The sequence below is a fragment of the Heterocephalus glaber genome, unplaced genomic scaffold (assembly GCF_053883595.1).
Source record: "Heterocephalus glaber isolate CG9 unplaced genomic scaffold, H.glaber_assembly_v1.0 deba00000331, whole genome shotgun sequence".
NCBI classification, from domain to species: Eukaryota; Metazoa; Chordata; class Mammalia; order Rodentia; family Bathyergidae; genus Heterocephalus; species Heterocephalus glaber.
In genome coordinates, this window is record NW_028258142.1 from 56,409,327 (window position 1) to 56,427,170 (window position 17,844).

Genomic DNA, 17,844 nt, shown 5'->3' on the forward strand with positions numbered 1-17,844 from the left:
GTGTCTCAAAATAAAAAGTGTTAGGGATGTAGCTCAGTGTTAAGGCCCCGGGTCCAGGCCCCAGTACTGCAAGAAAAACAAAACAAAAACAACTATGGTCATTCTAGCGCCTCACCCCTTAGCCCTCCTTCTTTTAAAATAATATTTCTTGTTGCTAGCTATTTAGGGTCATTTGCAAAAATAAAACGGACGCGGTGTAAAAAATTAGGAAAACAGCATAAAGGAGTCGTTAGTGCCATTGTTCAGCAATAGCTTTGAATACCTTTCTTTAAACAGTAATGGGGTGTCTGAATTCTTTTCTGGACTGCTTGCTTTCCTTCTACTCAGTGAGGGCCTCGCAGTCAGGGAGGACCCAGGCCAGCGGTCGACGCTCCGCCCACTGAGAGGCTGTCAGACTTCCACACTGCGGCTCCTTTAAGGAGGCGGGGCCTGGGGGCCCCGCGCTGATTGGCGGAGCTAGGAGCCACGTACAGGTGGGCGGGGTCTGGGGCTCCGGCCGCGCGGGGTGTGGGGCGGGCGTCCCTGGAGGGGCGCGCGGTGACGGATGATCGCCCAGCGGTGCCTGGTCAGCCTCACCTTCTGTGCCTGCTACCTGGCTTCCTACCTTATGAACAAGGTGAGGGGCGGGCGCGGGAGGCGGCGAGGGCGCTGGGGCTGCAGCTGGGTCCCGGTACACCTTCCGCTGGTCTCGAACTGACGGTGGCTGAGTGGGGTTTTCTGCACCCGCGTCCGGGTGCCGGGCCTGTCAAGTGGTCCCTGTGCACCGCCTGGGGAGCTGGGTGTGTTGGCTGTCACTGTCCCAGGAACTTAATTTTGGGCTGCGAGGTCCACTTTTAGGGAGCTCCCTGTGGGAAGGAAGAGTCCTGCTTCTCCCCCTCAACCCCCAAAGATGCCCCTGGCCCAGTAGGTCCCAGAAGCCCTCAAGTAGATTAGTCCAGGTCCCCCTCACCCCTCTATCTCCTGCTCACACTTTGTCTCCATCACAAGCATCTTAGTACGTTCAGGGGTTTTTCATGGGATTTAAAAAATTCGACGTATTTATTTATTATATTGTCTTTTTGAGACAGGGTCTTGCCATGTAGTCCAGGCTGGCCTTAAACTCACTATGTAGCCCAGCCTGGACTCAAACTCGAGGCAGTCCCGCCTCAGCCTCTGGAGTGCTAGGATCACAGGCTTGCACCACCACACCTGGCTTTTGGGACACTGTTTTATTTTCTCAACCTGAGCTTCCTTCCAGCAGCTGAAGCCCTAATACATCAGTTTGGACCAAGTACAGCCCCCCACCCCACATCCATGGCTTTAATTTCTATAGTTTCTGTTACTCAGCCACGGGTAATCAGGGTCCAAAAACATCAATCAGAAAATTTCAGAATGAATTTCAGTTTGTAAATTTTAACTTTTAATGCAGAATGTTGTTATAATTATTCTATTTTATGATTAGTTGTTGTTCATCTCCTACTGTGCCTAATCCCTAAACAGAAGACACCATGTACCTAGGGCTTGACACTGTTGGTGACCTCAGAGGTCCTACAGGGATAAAAGGAGACCCTTGTCAAGGCCAGGTGGGATGAGAGCTGGGCAGTGGACACCCTATGAACATGTTCTCCTGCCTCTAGCCTCTCTGCTGAGTTACTAGTTTTTTCCAATACTGGGGATTGAACTCAGGACCTTCGCATTTGAATTCCATCCCCAACCTTTTTGTTTGTTTAATTTTTTATTTTTTAATTTTGAGGCAACATCTTGCTAAGTTTCTCCATTGCCCAGGCTGGGCTCAAACTTGGCAATCCTTCTGCCTCAGCCTCTTCTAGGGCTGCGATTATAGGTGTGCACCACCACACCCAGCTTCTGCCAAATTAATTTACCTTTGAAGTAGTGAAGATTTTTTTTGTGTCTGTAGTGAAGAATGTTCTTCTCTTCAAGTTTTTCCAAGATTCAGTGCTAGAGTAGTAGTTGTTTTATTCTGTATTCTCAGTGTAGTTTTCTCCTGCAACTGTTCCCTCTTTATTTTTATTTCTTTCCTTCTTTTTGAGACAGGGTCTTGCTATATAGTTCAGGCTTGCCTTGAACTCTCTATGTAGCCCAGGTTGAGCTCAAACTTGGCGATCCTCCTGCCTCAGCCCTCTGAATGCTGGTATAACAGGTGTATGCACCACGTCTGGGTCCTTTATTTTTAGAAATGGAAGTCTTTAAAAACAGTTTTATCTTGTGTGTCTCAGAGTAGCCCCTTCTGTTATTCAAAGAACGGTTGACTTTTGTTTGAGGTTTGGAGCAGCAGGTCACGGGGGAAGGAAGCTACTGGGTCAGGCAGGAGAAGCCACGGTGCCCTTGAGTTCTGGGCTGGCCTGGTGAGCCTGTGACAGGTCCCGACAGTAACCTGGGCCCAGCAGACAGCTGCCTTCCTGACAGTTACTGAGCCTTTAGTTTGAAGGCAAAGTCCACTTCTGGTCCTTCAGGGTTCCTCAATTGCTCTTTCTCAGTGGCTTGAGGAATTTGTGAAGAGACCTTTTTACTCCTTATTTATTTATTTATTTATTTATTTATTTATTTATTTAAACAGGGTCTTGCTATGTAGCCCGGGCTGGCCTGAAACTCATGGCAGTCCTCCTGCCTCAGCCTCTACACCTGCTAGGATTATTGGCATGCACCACCACTTCCGGCCCAGGAGACATTTTTAGATCTAAGACTCCATTTGTCACAGATTTCTTTTTCCACTGTCCTAGAGCGAGGTGAGGCCAGAGCTTCAGCATTTTATTTTATTTTGCAGTGCTGGGGATTGAACTCAGGGCCATGGCCACGCTGAGTGAGTCCTCTGCCCCGAGCTGCACCCTAGACTGGGAGCGGCAGCGTCTTCGGCCCTGGAGTCCAGGCTGAAGCCAAGCACACAGGAAACTGACCCGACCAGGGTCAATAAGGGCGTACAGGAAATGACCCTGTGTCCTCTTAACCCTTTCTCTTCCTCCACTCTGGAGTGAAACTAGCAGGGAAGGGTAGTGGCGCATATCAAAAAACGAGTAAATAAACTTCAGGGAAGGCTTTCATAGATGTTAAATATAATATATAATATAAATACCTTGACCTTTCACTCCTTTTTTTAAAAAAATCATACAAAGAGTTAGTAGAGTCCTTTCTCAAAACCACATAATGGTTTTATTTAAAAAATTCTTAGGGCGGCACTAGGGAGGCTGAGGCAGGAGGCTCACCACGATTTCAAGGCCAGCCTGGGCTGCATAATGAGACCCTGTCTCAAAAAACCAGAAAAAGAAAAAGAAAAAAGAAAACGCTACCCAGAAGGACCAAACACAATTCCACCCATAAAGTGGTGTACTTTTGGTTAAAAGACATGATAGAAATATAAATTAACCTTGGCAGAACTGAATTCATGGAAAAGAAAAATGCATTCTCTTTAGTATGTCTTGAAAGGCCATTTGTTTGCCCAGTATATGATTTTGGAAGAATAAATGATTTTTGAAATTTGGATGTGTCTATGTTTTTCAGTAGGAATTTCTTTGATTCTATGCTCTATCAATTAATTCTGTCATTTGCAATGTCCACTAATCTGGTATTGTTTTTCAGTATGTCCTGTCTGTCCTGAAATTTACCTACCCCACATTGTTCCAAGGGTGAGTAGCTTTTCTGTCTTTTGAATACATTTGTGGGAAATGTTCAACCAACATCAGTAAATGTTCTTTGAAATAATTTTAATGACTGCACAGATTTATTATCAAGCATACTATAATCGATTTAGCCACCCTGTTAGAAGGACTTTAAATTGTGTCTACTCGAGGGGCATAAAAACAATATTATCAGATATTTTTATATGCAAGTTTGCCAATTTTCCAACTATTTCTGGAGGATAGAGTTTTACTTAAGAAATCTTGGTAAAAGAACGTGAACTTTAGCATTCTTGAATATGAATAAATTATTTTTAAAAAATGTTTTACTAGTTTACCCTGCTACCTGGCTTCCTGTGGAACTTTTTTTTTCTTTTGAGACAGGGTCTCACTATGTAGTTCAGGCTGGCCTCAGACTCACTAGGTATCCCAGGCTGGGCTCAAACTCATAGCAATCCTCCTGCCTCAGCCTCCCAAATGCTGGGATTACAGGCATGCGCCACCACGCCTGGTGGAACTTTTCTGTAATATTGTATTCAAACCATGACTATTATTTTTTTCTCCCTGCTGATTTAAAGAGCAAACAGTGGCATATTATTTTTGCTTTACAATTTCTCAGATTATTCACAAAGTATTCTCATAATTTTAGCTATTCTTTTCTCAGTGGATGGTCTTTTATTGCTTTTTACCCATTTATTTTCCCAGAAGTTTTAGTATTTTTCTTATTGATTTAATACAGTCTTGATTTTAATGATGTTGGGAATATTTTTGCAGTTTGTGCTTTGCTTCTTAGTTTATTTGTAATAATTTTGATAATGGATTGGCAAAGGCATTGTTCCTTTTGTTATCGCTTGATGTAGACATTTGTCTCTATTTCATCACCGCTGTGTTCAGTTTTGTCCACTGCCAGTTTATTCTAGGTCACGGTGTGCGCTGAGGGAGTCATCCCTCCCTGAGTTAACTGATTTCTATGAGTTGCAGTAATCATGGGTCCATCCTTTGGTCTCTGGGTTCTTAATATCATAGATAGTTATTTTTCTCTTTTTGGGTCTTTGTTTGTCAACTTTTATGTTAAGGGGCTTGTTTTATATTAAGGGGGTTGTTTTAATTATTATTATTATTATTTTTTGGTACCGAGGATCGAACTCGGGTCCTTGCGCTTGCGCAGCAGGCAGCGAAACCACTGAGCTAAATCCCAGCCCTGTTTTAATTATTATATCATTTACTTATGGTAGAGCAAGTCATTCTCATTTTTCTACCTCTTTTTCCTATTAGTGTTTTGGCTTTTCTTTTCTGGGGATTGAATTCAGGAAGCTCTGAGCTTCAACCCCAGCCTTTTTTATTTTTTAATTCTGAGTCAGGGTCTCTTAATTCCCCAGGCTGACATTGGATTTGTGATCTTCTTGCCTCAGCCTCCCAAGCCTATGGGATTGAGGTGTGCGGCCATACCTGCACCTGAACCATTGATGGCTTCCTCTGCTGTTCTGATGGACTTTCCAGGAGGGGAGGGACTTTATAACCTGTGCTTCGACGGTGGGGTGTGGGCTTCAGGACCGGCCCCTCGAGGCAGCACAGGGGCTGTGGGTTACACTAGGAAAGATCCACAGTTGAGGCTGCAGTGAGAACAAACCCTTGGGGTTCGGGGTCCAGAGAGGATGATGTCGAGGATGGGGCTCCAGATGTGAGTGCTGTTAGGGGAGAAATAAAACCCCAGGATCCAGCCAAGCCCACCAGGGTGGTGAGGGCAGAGGAAGGACTGAGGGACACCTGGCCGGCTGATTAGGATCTGCAGGAGGAGGATCAGGTTGGGGAGCAGTTCCAGGTAAGGTCCTCAGTATGTTACTGGGAACTCGTAGGACTCTGAGTGGTGGTTTCTGGTAAGAAAAGGGATTGGGGTTTTTCGTTTGTTTTTGAGGCAGGGTCTTGCTGTGTAGCCCAGGCTGGCTTCAGACTTGGTGGCAATCCTCCTGCCTCAGCCTCCTAAGTGCTGAGATCACAGATGTGTGCCACCTCACCTGGCTGGAAGGAACAGGGATTTGGGAGTCAGCAGGACAGGGATGGTGGCTGTGGGTGAAGTTATTCAGGAAAAGAAGAGAAGAAGAAATATGAAAGCCAGTGATTTCCCAGCAGCTTGGCTCAAGGGCACAGTGCAGATAGGGAGAGAGGGTCGGGGAAGTAGCACAAGTGGGAGAGAACAGAAAAGAGTTGTAAGAAGTGAATGTCACACTGGGCATGGTGGCTCACACCTGTCATCCCAGCACTCAAGAGGCTGAGGCAGGCAGAGTGACACAAGTTCGGGACCAGCCTGGGCTACACAGAGAGATCCTGTCTCAAAAAACCAAAAAAATGCGGAAGAAGCCCTAGAGGAGTTGAACACATCTTGGACTGCAGAGCTGTGGCTGCCCGGCTCACCCGAACGTGTCCTTTCCAGGTGGCAGGCGCTCCTGGGTGGCCTTTTGCTGCATGTGTCCTGGCGCCAGGGCTGGGTGGAGATCAACCGAGACTCCAGGTAGGCGGGATCTGCGCTGGGGTCATGGTTCACACCCTCGGGCCTGGGACCCCTTCCAGTGTCGCCCCCGGAAGCATGGGGTGTTTGGGAGGCTTGGGCTCAGTTTCCTTCTGACCTTGCGATTTGGTGATTTATAAAATAGCATTATCCTGGTTAATCATGCCCTGTGTGATAGTAAAGCCAATAGCAACATTTGAGTTACAGTGCTGAATTAATTTGACTTCGTTTTAAGTCATAAGATCACTCTACATGTGTGATTATATCAGCTTTAAATTATTTTTATAAATCTTTATCCTGAATTAGTTGTTTATTTTTGGTACTGGGGATCAAACTCAGGACCACTACCTCTGAGCTATATACCCAAGCCCTTTCCATTTTTCATTTTGAGACAGGGTCTTGCTGGGTTGCACAGGCTGGCCTCAAACTTGCAATCAGCTTCCCAGGTAGCTGGGATTGCAGTCATGTGCCCCCTCCCTCTCTCCCTCCCTCCCTCCCTTCCTTCTTACATTAAGGATTGAACCCAGGGCACTGAGCTACATCCCCAGCCCTTTTTATTTTTAAAATTTTGAGACTGAGTTTTGCTAAATTGCTAAATTGCCCAGGCTAAGTTTGAATTTGAGATCCTCCCGCCTCAGCCTCTCACAGTACTAGAATTACAGATGTGGCACCATGCCCGGGTCTTAGGCCTTTTACTATGTTTTCTGGGCTTTGTTAGGTGGTTTCACAGTCATACACATGATGTCCCCTTAGTTACACTTCTTGGCAAAGAGCCCTGTGTCTGGCTTTTTCTTGTCCCTGTGGTCAATACCCACCCGCGTGGTTCGGGGTTTCCGGTCCCCCTGGCCCTGGGGAAGGGTGTTGCTGTCAAGCAATGGGGTCCCTCCCGGTGTGCCCAGGCTGGGTCTGTGTGTGCGGTGGCCGCTGTTTCCTACTGCACCGGGGTTTCTGATGATGTCACTGGGACCCAAAGCCCAGCTTTCCTGGGTAACTGTGTGTTTGAGCAGAGTCAGTGAGGTTTGGCTCTGCTAAAAATGCAAAGGACAGCGGAAGACAGCCTGGGGATTGTAATGCTGGGGCTGGAGGGCTGGTTCCCAAGTGACTCTGGACAGCAGATGCCACAGAGGCTGCGGAGTGCAGAAGTCCCAGCTTCTGCCTTGGAGCCAGCTGCAGGTTTGCTGATAGGGCAGAGGCCGTGTCCCCTGCGACCCATGCTCTCGCTGACCTCACGCCCTGGCTCTGCCGCGTGACTTCGTGGAGCCCTCGTCCTCCCAGAACCTGCCCCTGGTGATCAGTTATTACCTTCTAGTCCTCAACAGTGCCCATGAACCTGGTGTCACAGCCCTGGTTTGCAGCCACAAGCCTGTCATCAACAGCGTGTTCTCAATTCTTGAGCCAGGGCCGAGGGATCCTCAGACACAATCCTAACTTCCTATATGCTGGGTTACTTGTGTACATGAAAATGCACCGAAAGACATTTTTAACTTATGTGTCACTTTTTGTTCATTTAAAATAAGAACAAATTTTGAGCATTCAGGTGTTCCTTTAACTTGAGAAGTTCTAAGTTAAAAATTCTATGCCATAATTCCTTTAAGACTGGAGATTTCTAGGGTGAAAGAGAATTCTCTTCCCCTTAATTTTCCATGAAAATCATTTCAAGCTGAGCATGGTGGCACAAACCTGTAATCCCACAACTCTGGAGGCTGAGGCAGGAGGATCGCTGTGAGGCCAGCCTGGGTTACATAGTGAGTTCAAGGCCAACCTAGAATACATAGCAAGACCCTGTCTCAAAAAACAATAACAAAAGACTCATTCCTGTAGAATCATAACACATTTATTTTTTTGGTACTGGGGATCAAACTGCGGTCCTTGTGCTTGCAACGCAGGTGGCAGAACCACTGAGCTAAATCCCTGGCCCCCATAATACACATATATATATTTTTTTCATACCGGGGATCAAACTCGGGTCCTTGCACTTGCACAGCAGGTGACAAAACCACTGAGCTAAATCCCCGGCCCCCATAACACATATTTTTGATGAAACTTCCAAGTTAACTTAGCACTGTTTGTAAAGCAGTGAACAGTAAGTTTTTCGTAAGTGATTATTCATTTTTAAGGGAGCTGGCCCATCTTTATCAAAGCTATTGATGGTTAGAATTCCCCAAGTATGTCTTCTTATGCTGGTATTTCATTTTGAGTTTGTAGTTCTCATTCTGTAGTTTTATAAAACATTATCTTTGTCCAGGGGAAAGTTAGCTCTCAACTTCACGTTTGTTTTGTTTTTTCAGTTTTGTGAGATAAGGTCTCACTAGTAGTTCAGGCTGGCCCTGAACTCACTATATAGCCCAGGCTTGCCTGGAACTCACGGAGATCCTCTTGCCTCAGCCTCTCAAGTGCTGGGATTACAGACATGTACAGGCATGCAACACCATACCTGGCTCAACTTCATGTGTTTTAAAGTACTTTTTCCTGGCCGAGGATTTAGCGCAGTGGTTTCGCGGCCTGCTGTGCAAGTGCAAGGACCCGAGTTCGATCCCCCATACCAAAAAAAATAAATAAATAAAATTCTTTTTTCCCTGTTTTCTCTCCAGAGGAATCCTTTTGTAGAAATTACTTTTTTTTTGTTTACTTTTGTGGCAGTCTCACTCTGCAGTTCAGACTGACCTTGAACTCATTACATGGCCAAGGCTGACCTTGAACTCCCTGGTGATCCTCCTGCCTCAGCCTCCTGAGTGCTGGGGTCACAGCTGTGTGCCACCACCTGGTGATTCTGCACGTTTAGAGAGGGGAGAAGGCCAGAGATGAAAGTATCCTGAATGATGGAATTTTATGGGAGCACATCAGTGCCCGGGCCCTGTGTTTGCCCAGGGACACTTCCACTTGTGTGCAGCTGCTAGGAAGTTCCGGACTTGAGACCCGTGCTGCCAAGTTCCAAATCTGGTCACCGAGGGGCTGGAGAGCAAGTCTCTAAGGCTTCCTGGGCTCTGCAGTCTGCTGCAGCGGCTCTCTCTGCTGTCAGAGAGGGTGATGGCAACACCAACACCATCACCTTACAGTTCCCGGAAAGGAGCCGCAGGTGGCAACAGCCGGTAGTCGGCTTGCACACTCCTGCTCTAACTCGTGGTCCGAGGACAGGATCTTCCCCGGGCTCTCAGGTTGAAGTAATATTGGGGCTGGATTTTTCTTTTTCTTTTTCTGAGACAGGGTCTTGCTGTGTAGTTCAGCTGGTCTTGAACGCACTGTTGGAACTCAAACTTGCAGCGACCCTCCTCTCTCACCCTCCTGAGTGCTGGGATTGCAGGCATGCAGGGCTAGGGCTGAACTTTGTCAAGGGAATGCACGTGTCCCTGTCTGAGTCAGACGGAAGTCAGGGAAGAAAGCTCTAAGGAAAGAAGGAAAAACAGGGAGACGGACTTTAGGGAACGCAGTCACCATTAGGGAACCAAAAGAATGAAGTCTAGGGCTTCTCTAAAATTAGCAAGTTAAAGTATGCACAAGTCCTCTTAACTGTGAGGTAAGCATTGCCTTGACAGTGGTAAGGAATTAATTACTATTGTATGGGCCGGGGATGCAGCTCAGCGGCTCTGTGCCTGCCTGGCAAGATACTGAGTTTGTTTATGTTATTATTATTATTATTATTGTTTGGTACCGGGGATCGAACTCGGGTCCTTACGCTTGCGCAGCAGGCGGCGAAACCACTGAGCTAAATACCCAGCCCCAAGATCCTGAATTTGATTCCCGGTACCAGAAAAAAAAAAAAAGAATAACTATTGCAATACCAGTACCCCTGTAGGAACCTTGGTACCTTGCGCTTGTTATTTTCATGTGGGCCACTAGGTGTCAGTAGAACACAGGCTGCCCCAGAATTCCGTGTGGGGAGCCCTCTGCTCCGTGAACAGAGCTGCAGAGTGTCTGCAGGGAGCAGATGTTCTCTCAAATAATGCATGTTCTATTTGAAAAACAAGTGATTTAATTTAATTAGCCTCCATCTCAATAACAATACTTTTCTAATCCGTGCCAACAGACTTTTGTTAGCTTCTTGCAAAGCGCTTTATTCGCCAGGGTTCTAAGGCATGGCAGGGTAGAGTTTGCATGCAGATGGAAACGAAGCTCGCTTCACACGGAGACAGTGTTCCTGCTCAGGAACCAGCTAGGGGAACTGACAGCGCCACAGTGTTCAAACCAGACTCTGGCACGAGGTCCTTCAGCATCAGGATCTGCAGTTTCTCGAGAAACTAGGACTCACTCGAGACCTCTCCTCATCCCTCTGTCCCTCTCCTCCCCAAAGCCCACACTCCACAGGGACCCGAGATTCCACCTCAGGACTCTATTCCATCCTCCTCTCTTGTGGCCAAACAGGGCAATAATGAAAAAAGAAACAAGATCAAGACAGCAGTGGCTGATGAGCTAGGGGCGGGGAAAGGGTCTGGATCGTTCTTCATTAGAACCGCAAAGCCTGGGTCAGCAAGGAGGGCGGCTCTGAATAACCTCCCAGAAGGCGACTTTGTTACCAGGTATAAACAAACTCCAGTGCATGTGTCTGTGAATGGTGACCTCACTTCAGGGAATATATCCTGAATGTTGTGAAAACATGAATATGAGAACAAAATATACTTAAGGATAATCAGAGCATTACAATAGTAAAAATGTAAGATGAACTTAAATGTCCAGGAACAGGCTGATACTATTTTTTTGTTGTTGTTTTGGGTATTTTGGACAAGGTTTCACTATGTACTTTAGGCTGGCCTTGAACTCGCTATATAACTGAGGCCGGCTTCCAACTCGCAGTGATACTCCTGCCTCAGCCTCCTGAGTGCTAGGATTACAGGGTTGGGCCACTATGCTTGGCAATACATCATTTACTATTTAATCAAGGATGACTTTTCTCGGCATGGAAAGAGCCAAAGTTAAACAAATTATAAAACAATATGTACAAAGGGATTCCAGTTTTGTTGCCGTGTTCAGATATGTTCACATGGACACTCTTCGGAGGACAGGAGCAAGGTATTAACAGTGGTTTTCTTTGGGTGATGGGGTTGTAACTACCATGTTTTTCTCCATCAGATATATTTTCAAAATTTTCTAGTATGAGTTGGTATTACTCTTTAATAAAAAAGAGATAATGTTTTTATAAAAAACAATAACTTGCCTCCATTCTGTGACTCTACGTGATTCTAACTTCATAGCTGTTGAAGATTTGTTCTTTTTTCAGTGCCAGGGATCCCACCCAGGGTTTCACACAGGCTAGTCTGGGGCTGTACCGCTGAGCTAAAGCTGCAGCCTAAGTCCCCAGCCTGTGTGTTTGCTTTTAATACAATTAGTTTGTTGGGGTTTTTCCAGTTAAAGTTGCCTTTGTTTTGATTTTTTATGTATACATATATACATTTATTAGTACATGTCTGTGTTATATAATGATGGCATTCATAGGGAGTTGGGACATGTACATAACACATGTTAGTTCTTTTTACTCTTCTTTCCCTTCTCTCACTTTTCCTTTTTAAATTTTTATTTCTTGAGACAGTCTTGCCATGTAGTTCAGGCTGGCCTTAAACTCACTATGTAGCCCAAGCTGGCCTCAAGCTCCTGGCAATCCTCCTGCCTCAGCCTCCTGGGTGCTGGGATTACAGTTATGGGCCACCACACCTTGCACAATTAATTTCTTGTCAAAGGTTACAATATGTCTGTTAACAAATGTTTATTAAGTTTGAAATTGTTATAATTCATTATTTGGACCAGTTTTGAGTCAGATATAGGATGTAGGCTGCTGTAAGCCAGGCTGGAGGCTCATAACTCACAGACATTCACTGCAGTGCTCTGGAGGCTGGAGGGTCCAGGGCAGCAGGTTTGGGTCTGGTGTGAACTCCCTTTCTGGCTGTGTCTCTGTGTGGCACCATGGGCACAGCCCTCCGAGGGCCCTTTCTAAGGACACCAGTCTCCTTTGTGAAGGCCCTGCCCTAAGGACTTGACCACATCCCCAACCCCGCCTTGGGGGCTAGGATTTCAGCCTGTGAACTTGGGGGGACACGAAGGCTTGTGAATTCCTTGCCACCATGTCTTACCAAACCCCAGAAGGCTCTCACCGCTGTTAACAGTGAATCCAAGGAAAAAGTTATGCTGATGAAAATATGTTTGACTCTTACCCTCGAAACCGAAGGGAAGGGAATCCAGAAAGCATCAAACATACAGTGTATTTAATTGTGAATTTTGCTCATTGGAGGACAGGTAAGGATCCCCAGTCGCCTACTGGATGTCTTCGCTTGGGTGTCCACGAAACATGTCAAGCTCGTGTTTCAAGACTCGGTGCCCGATTTCTCTCCACCAAACCTGCCCCAGTTCCCGTGTCTTAGTGTATCACTCCAGCCTCATTTCAACTCCCTGTCCGGCGACACCGGCGAGACCTCTTTGGAAGGCTCTGCGTGTCCGGCCCCTCCCCGCCCCTGCTGTCCCTCCTCCCACGCGGGCCGCTGCCTCTGCGCATGCCCAGTCTGTGTCTGAAGGGCTGTGGCTCTTGAGTTGCCCTGCCCTTGTCCCCTGCGCCCATTTTTACTTTGGATTTCTCCTCAGACATCACTTACTTGTTAACAGTGTCCTGTTTTCGAAAAGGGCTACAGGACAGTCTTTTAGTCTGTTTTGTAACATCTATCAGTGTTGTATTTTACACATTTTTATGAGCAAAACACACAGTTCTCACCCTATGCAATTTGGAGTGTATTAATAATAATAGGAAGAAGCTCCCTTATCTGACTGAATGCAGACAAATAGCGAATTTGGCAAAACCAGGGACTCATCTGTTGAAACAATCAGTTTATTTTAACTTCAGTCCCATATAAATATGCATCATTGACCATGTTAGGGTCAGGCTTTTCATTTGCGTGTGGATTGTTGGCTGGTATTTCCTCAGGTCTTTCCTTACGGAAACTACCCTTCCTGTGCATCTTGTGATTTTCATTTTGTTTTTTATTTTTGATCCGGGGATCGAACTCAGGTCCATGCCCTTTTGAGGCAGGCGGCGGAACCACTGAGCTAAATTCCTGGCCCCATCCTGTGATTTTCAATTGAAGCATATTCTTCCAAACGGATTGAGAACTTTGGTACTTTGAAACTAAATGCATGCAGAATCCTTAATTTTTAATTCTTTTTTCCTTCATCTCTCACACTTGCCCACTCCTGTGGTGGCAGCAGTTTTTCCAGCAACTCATATTTATTATTATTATTATTATTATTATTATTACTATTATTTTCCTTTTTTTCAGTACTGGAGATTGAACCCAGGGGCACTCTCCTACTGAGCTGCCTCTCCTCTCCTTTTTCTTTCTTTTCTTTTTTTAAAATGTTGAAATAGTGTCTCACTAAGTCACCAAGTTCCCCAGGCTGGGCTTAACTTGTAATTTTGCTCCACCACCCGGAGTGCTGGCATACCAGGTTTCATTTTTTCTTTTGAAACGGAGCCTTGCCAAATTGCCAGGCTAGCCTTGAACTTGCGATCTTCCTCCCTCAGCCTCTAGTTGTGCGTCGTATTCTCCATCACAGCTGTGGCGTTGTGCAGCTGCTCACCCACGAGTGCCAAGCGGGCCCTTCTCCCACGGGTCCCACTGGATCCCACTGGATCCCCGTGTGGTTTCCCTAGTTGAAGTCATTTTTGAGAGCAGAGGCATTAAGATACAAGATGTTCCCTGGCCTTGTTATCCTTCCCTCACGCCCGAGGCTGCTCACATACCCAGACGTGTCTTGGGGGACGCGACTCAGCAGAATTCTGTTTATTTTAAGAGGGACCCGAGGGTGGATGTCTGGGGCCTCGCTGACCTAACATTCCCGAGTCAGGCCCCTCTGGCCGGCGCAGCCCTCCTTCTTAATCGCTGCTCTCCGGCACTGTGCGCCCCGCTGCTTCCGGTGCCCATGCCCAGCAGGCGTGGCCATGTCCCTTCCCCCGGGATGCACGTGACCCCAACCGGAAGCGCTTGTCCCAGAGGATTAGCAGTCGGCTGAAGTCACCCTACGCCCTCTGGGGCAGAGGCTGGCACTTTCCTTTTCCTTTCTCTGTGCACCTTTTGTTGGGGCCACACACCTATCGCTACAGCAAGGCTGGTGACAACGGAGAATGCTCTCAATGGTCAGCCGCTTCGTCCGCTGCAGGACTCCTGTTGGGTTGGGCTCGGGTTCGTCCATGTCCACGTCAGTGTCTCCCACGGGCACATGGGCACCTCGAGGGCCAAGTACCAAAGGAGGTGAAAAGCTGGGGCTTTGGAGCCATATGGACCTGAACTCAAGCTCTGGCTTTGCCATTTAGTTCTTGTAAGCTATAGGCAGATTACTCGGTCTTCCTACCTGGTTTCCTTATCTGCACAATGGGGTAACAACGCCCTGCCCCCAGGAGCCCCCTAAGTGGGAAATGCCCTGAGCCGCCTAGCCTGCGGCCCTCAGAGACGGCTGGGGCCGGTTCCTCTGCACTCCAGACACTTGCGGTAGCCCGAGGACAGAGTCGTCCAACCCAAAGCTTATTTTATAATCATGGGGTTTATTGAATGCTGGACTGAAAGTGAAAAACGGCCCGCATGGGTGTGCTTTCCTGCCACCATAAAGCCAGGGACTGCCTGATACTTTCTCGTGTGATTGCTGAGCAGGGCTGGAAAGATTCAGCACGGGACACACCAAGCACAATGCCTGGTGTGACGGAAGCCCTGCCTGTTAACAGTGGCACCGCTGTTACATCCTGGTGCCTTGGAAGTTGCCCTGAGTATACTGAATGTATTCAGTGAGAAAGATTCAAAGGACTTGCTAGTGCTGGAACCCTTGAAATGCTAGGCACAGGTCTGGTTTGGGTGCAGGGTTGGCCCCTGTCAATTATGCAAACAAGCCCCTCCCCTCTTTGAGACAGGGCCTTGCTATGCAGTTCAGATTGGCCTCCAACTTGCAGCGATCCTCCTGCCCCAGCCTTCCAAGTGCTGGGATTACTGGTGTGGCTGCCATGCCTGGATTGAATTTTAAAAAATTCAATCTTGGGCTGGGGATTTAGCTCAGTGGTTCCGTCGCCTGTCTCACAAGTGCAAGGTCCCAAGTTTGATCCCCAGTATCAAAAATAAATAAATAAATAAATAATTCATTCTTTTTGGTACCGGAGATAAAACTCGGGACCTTGAGCTTTCGAGGCAGGCACCAGCACCACTGAGCTAAATCCCTGGCCCAAAAATTCATTCTTTTAAAAAAAATCCTGTAATTCTGTGCTTTTTGTTATGATTCTGTCTAGCTATTTGCTGTATCCTAAGTAAATAGCCTTTAAAAATTTTTACTGCCCTACTTAAAATCGCCACTCTTGAGAAAAATCAGATGTGTTCTATCTCCCAACCTGCAGCAAGGCCTCCTCCATTTCTAACTCGGAGGTCTGAGGTAGGAAGGTCTCAAGTTTGAGCCCAGCCTGGGCAGGCAATGAGCAGCTGAGTGAGACTTTTTCTCCAAAAAAGGGGCTGCTGATGTTGCTCAGTGTGAAGATCCTTGGCTCAATCCTTAGTACAAAATAAAAACAAAAACAAAAAACCCCACATCTCACTTAACAGGTCCCTCAGGGATATTTATTTCTAACCTATGTGGTTGGAATTGGTGCTTTGGAGGAGATCAGCCCCTCCAGCTAGGTCTTTTTCAACATAAAGTAACAAAAATATTATGACTCCTCCCGCTCTTTCAGATCGGATGTGCTGACATGGCTCCCGGCCTCGGTGCTGTTTGTGGGTGTAATCTATGCAGGGTCCAGGGCCCTGTCCAGACTGGTAAGTGTTAGGGGTTGGAGATCAGCCCCTCCCTCCTCTTCCTCTTTGCCTTTTTTTTGGGGGGGTACCGAGGATCGAACTCAGGTCCTTGTGCTTGCAAGGCAGGCAGCGGAACCACTGAGCTAAATCCCCGGCCCCCCCTTGCCTTTTAACTCACTGGTCCTGGGACCAGTGAATGGAGGGCAAAACATCAGCTTTAATACTTCTTAAACTATACTGGACAGCAAGTCTTGGGCCAACATGGGACATTTCCCCCACTTTTATGCAATTGAAGATAAGTAGGAAACTGGGCAGGGCCATGTGCCAGTTAATCTTAATGGTCATCTTGATTAGACTAAGAGGCCTGGCGCGATCCTGGATCATGGGGTGCTACACTCACCAGTGGGTTAATCCACTGTTGTCCATAGCTGCACATGCTGTTATGAGGTTGGGTCCAGGTGATGGAGGATGGTCACTGGGATGCATATCTCTGGTTGGTGGATACAACTCACTGCTGTCCTCCTGTGCTCTCCTTCCTGGCTGCTAGGAAGTGAGTAGCTTTGCTGCACCACGCCTGTCTACCGTCTGACGTTCCTGCTTTGGAGCTGGCTGTCCATGGACTGGGCCCTCTGAAACCATAAACCAAATAAGTCATTTCCTCCTTTAAGTGGTGGCTGTGAGGTATTTGATCCCAGCAATGGGTAAGCTAACAAGCACAGGCCAGCTTGTCTCACCATTGGTGAAGGTGGAGATACACTGTTGGAGAAGCAGGAGAGAGAGTAGTGGGATTTAGGAGCCTGCCAAGGTCAGGTCCTGCTTGGGTGGCCTCCCCCAACCCAGGAGGGCAGCTCCCTTCCCCACTGCAGGCTACCACAGAGCAGGGGAAGGGCCCAGCCTTCTCCTTCTCCTACCCGTTGGTAACATGGCCAGTGAGTGCTGGGCTCAGCAGCACACCAGGCTGCTGTAGAGAAAGTTGTCCCTCTGTTTGCCCTCTGCTTATCCTCAGGATTGAGCTTCTCACATGTAGGAACTTAAGAACAAAGCTGTTTCAAGGGAACATTATTTAGAACTCTAAATGTTATTTTGCCATCAAAAGAGAATGCATTAAAACCACTTCTGGAAGGTGCCCTTCTCCCTCTCTCATACCCTGGCTGTGAACTCTTTCTTATCTTTCAGAAAATGTTCTGTCTTCTGACTTTTGGAAAAATGCAGAACTTGCAAAATAATTCCATCTTTTTATAGTGTCTGTGTTATGTTAGTCCCTGAGATCCCAGATACAAAACAGTACAAACAAACGCAACCCACCTAACTGGCCAACAGTGTTATTGCTCCAATAGCTCCAGGGTTGCCAAATAGCAGTCAGGAATGTAATTTCGTAACGAAATCACCATTTTCCCCTTGTGATTCATAAACTTGAGAGGTGGGATGACAGGCTTGCTGGGTGGGCCAGAACTGAGCCATAACGCTGCTGGTGTTCAGCTTGGCCCTCAGCTCGCCCCGTCATACCCACCTCGGCTTCTGGCACCACTAGCCCCTTTGAGTCTGCCACCACCCTTTCACCCTTTGGCCTGCAAAGGGTGATTCTTCTGCAAAGTACAGAGTAGTGTAGAGGGTTTGCTAAACCGTGCTGCTCAGAGGCTTTATAATTCTTCCAGGCTCTATTGTTATGGGTGCCATAGTTTTGAAGGTTGAGTAAGTAAGGTATTGTGCTTCTTTGGTTTCCAGAGTGATTTCCTTTTTTAGGAGGGGGTGGCTTTTTCAGACAGCCTTGCTGTGTAGTCCAGGCTGGCCTCCAGCTAGCAGCAATTCTCCTGCCTCAGCTTTCTGAGTTGGGATTTCAGGTGTGTGTCACCACACCCGGGTTCTTTGTATTTTTTCTATGATTCTCACAGTCACCAGACCTGTGACCAGGGAGGCAGATGCCAGGCACCTGGCAGAGGGAGAGCCATGGGCATCTTGCTAACCGGCCAGTTGTCTGAGGTAGTGG

General features: G+C 47.2%; 1 protein-coding gene across 5 annotated transcripts in view; it reads left to right on the plus strand.

Annotated features, from left to right (window-relative positions):
* The first annotated feature begins 458 nt into the window (after window positions 1–458).
* The window catches only part of Slc35d4 (solute carrier family 35 member D4), a 108,482-nt gene continuing 91,096 nt past the window's right edge, over window positions 459–17,844 (plus strand). For all 5 annotated transcript variants that reach the window (XM_004853159.3, XM_021265154.2, XM_021265155.2 and 2 more), the window contains exons 1-4: window positions 459–616; window positions 3,574–3,620; window positions 6,043–6,120; window positions 15,797–15,878. In XM_004853159.3, coding sequence (XP_004853216.1) covers window positions 545–616; window positions 3,574–3,620; window positions 6,043–6,120; window positions 15,797–15,878 — 279 coding nt within the window. In that variant the 5' untranslated portion in view covers window positions 459–544. The remainder of the gene's footprint in view (window positions 617–3,573; window positions 3,621–6,042; window positions 6,121–15,796; window positions 15,879–17,844) is intronic.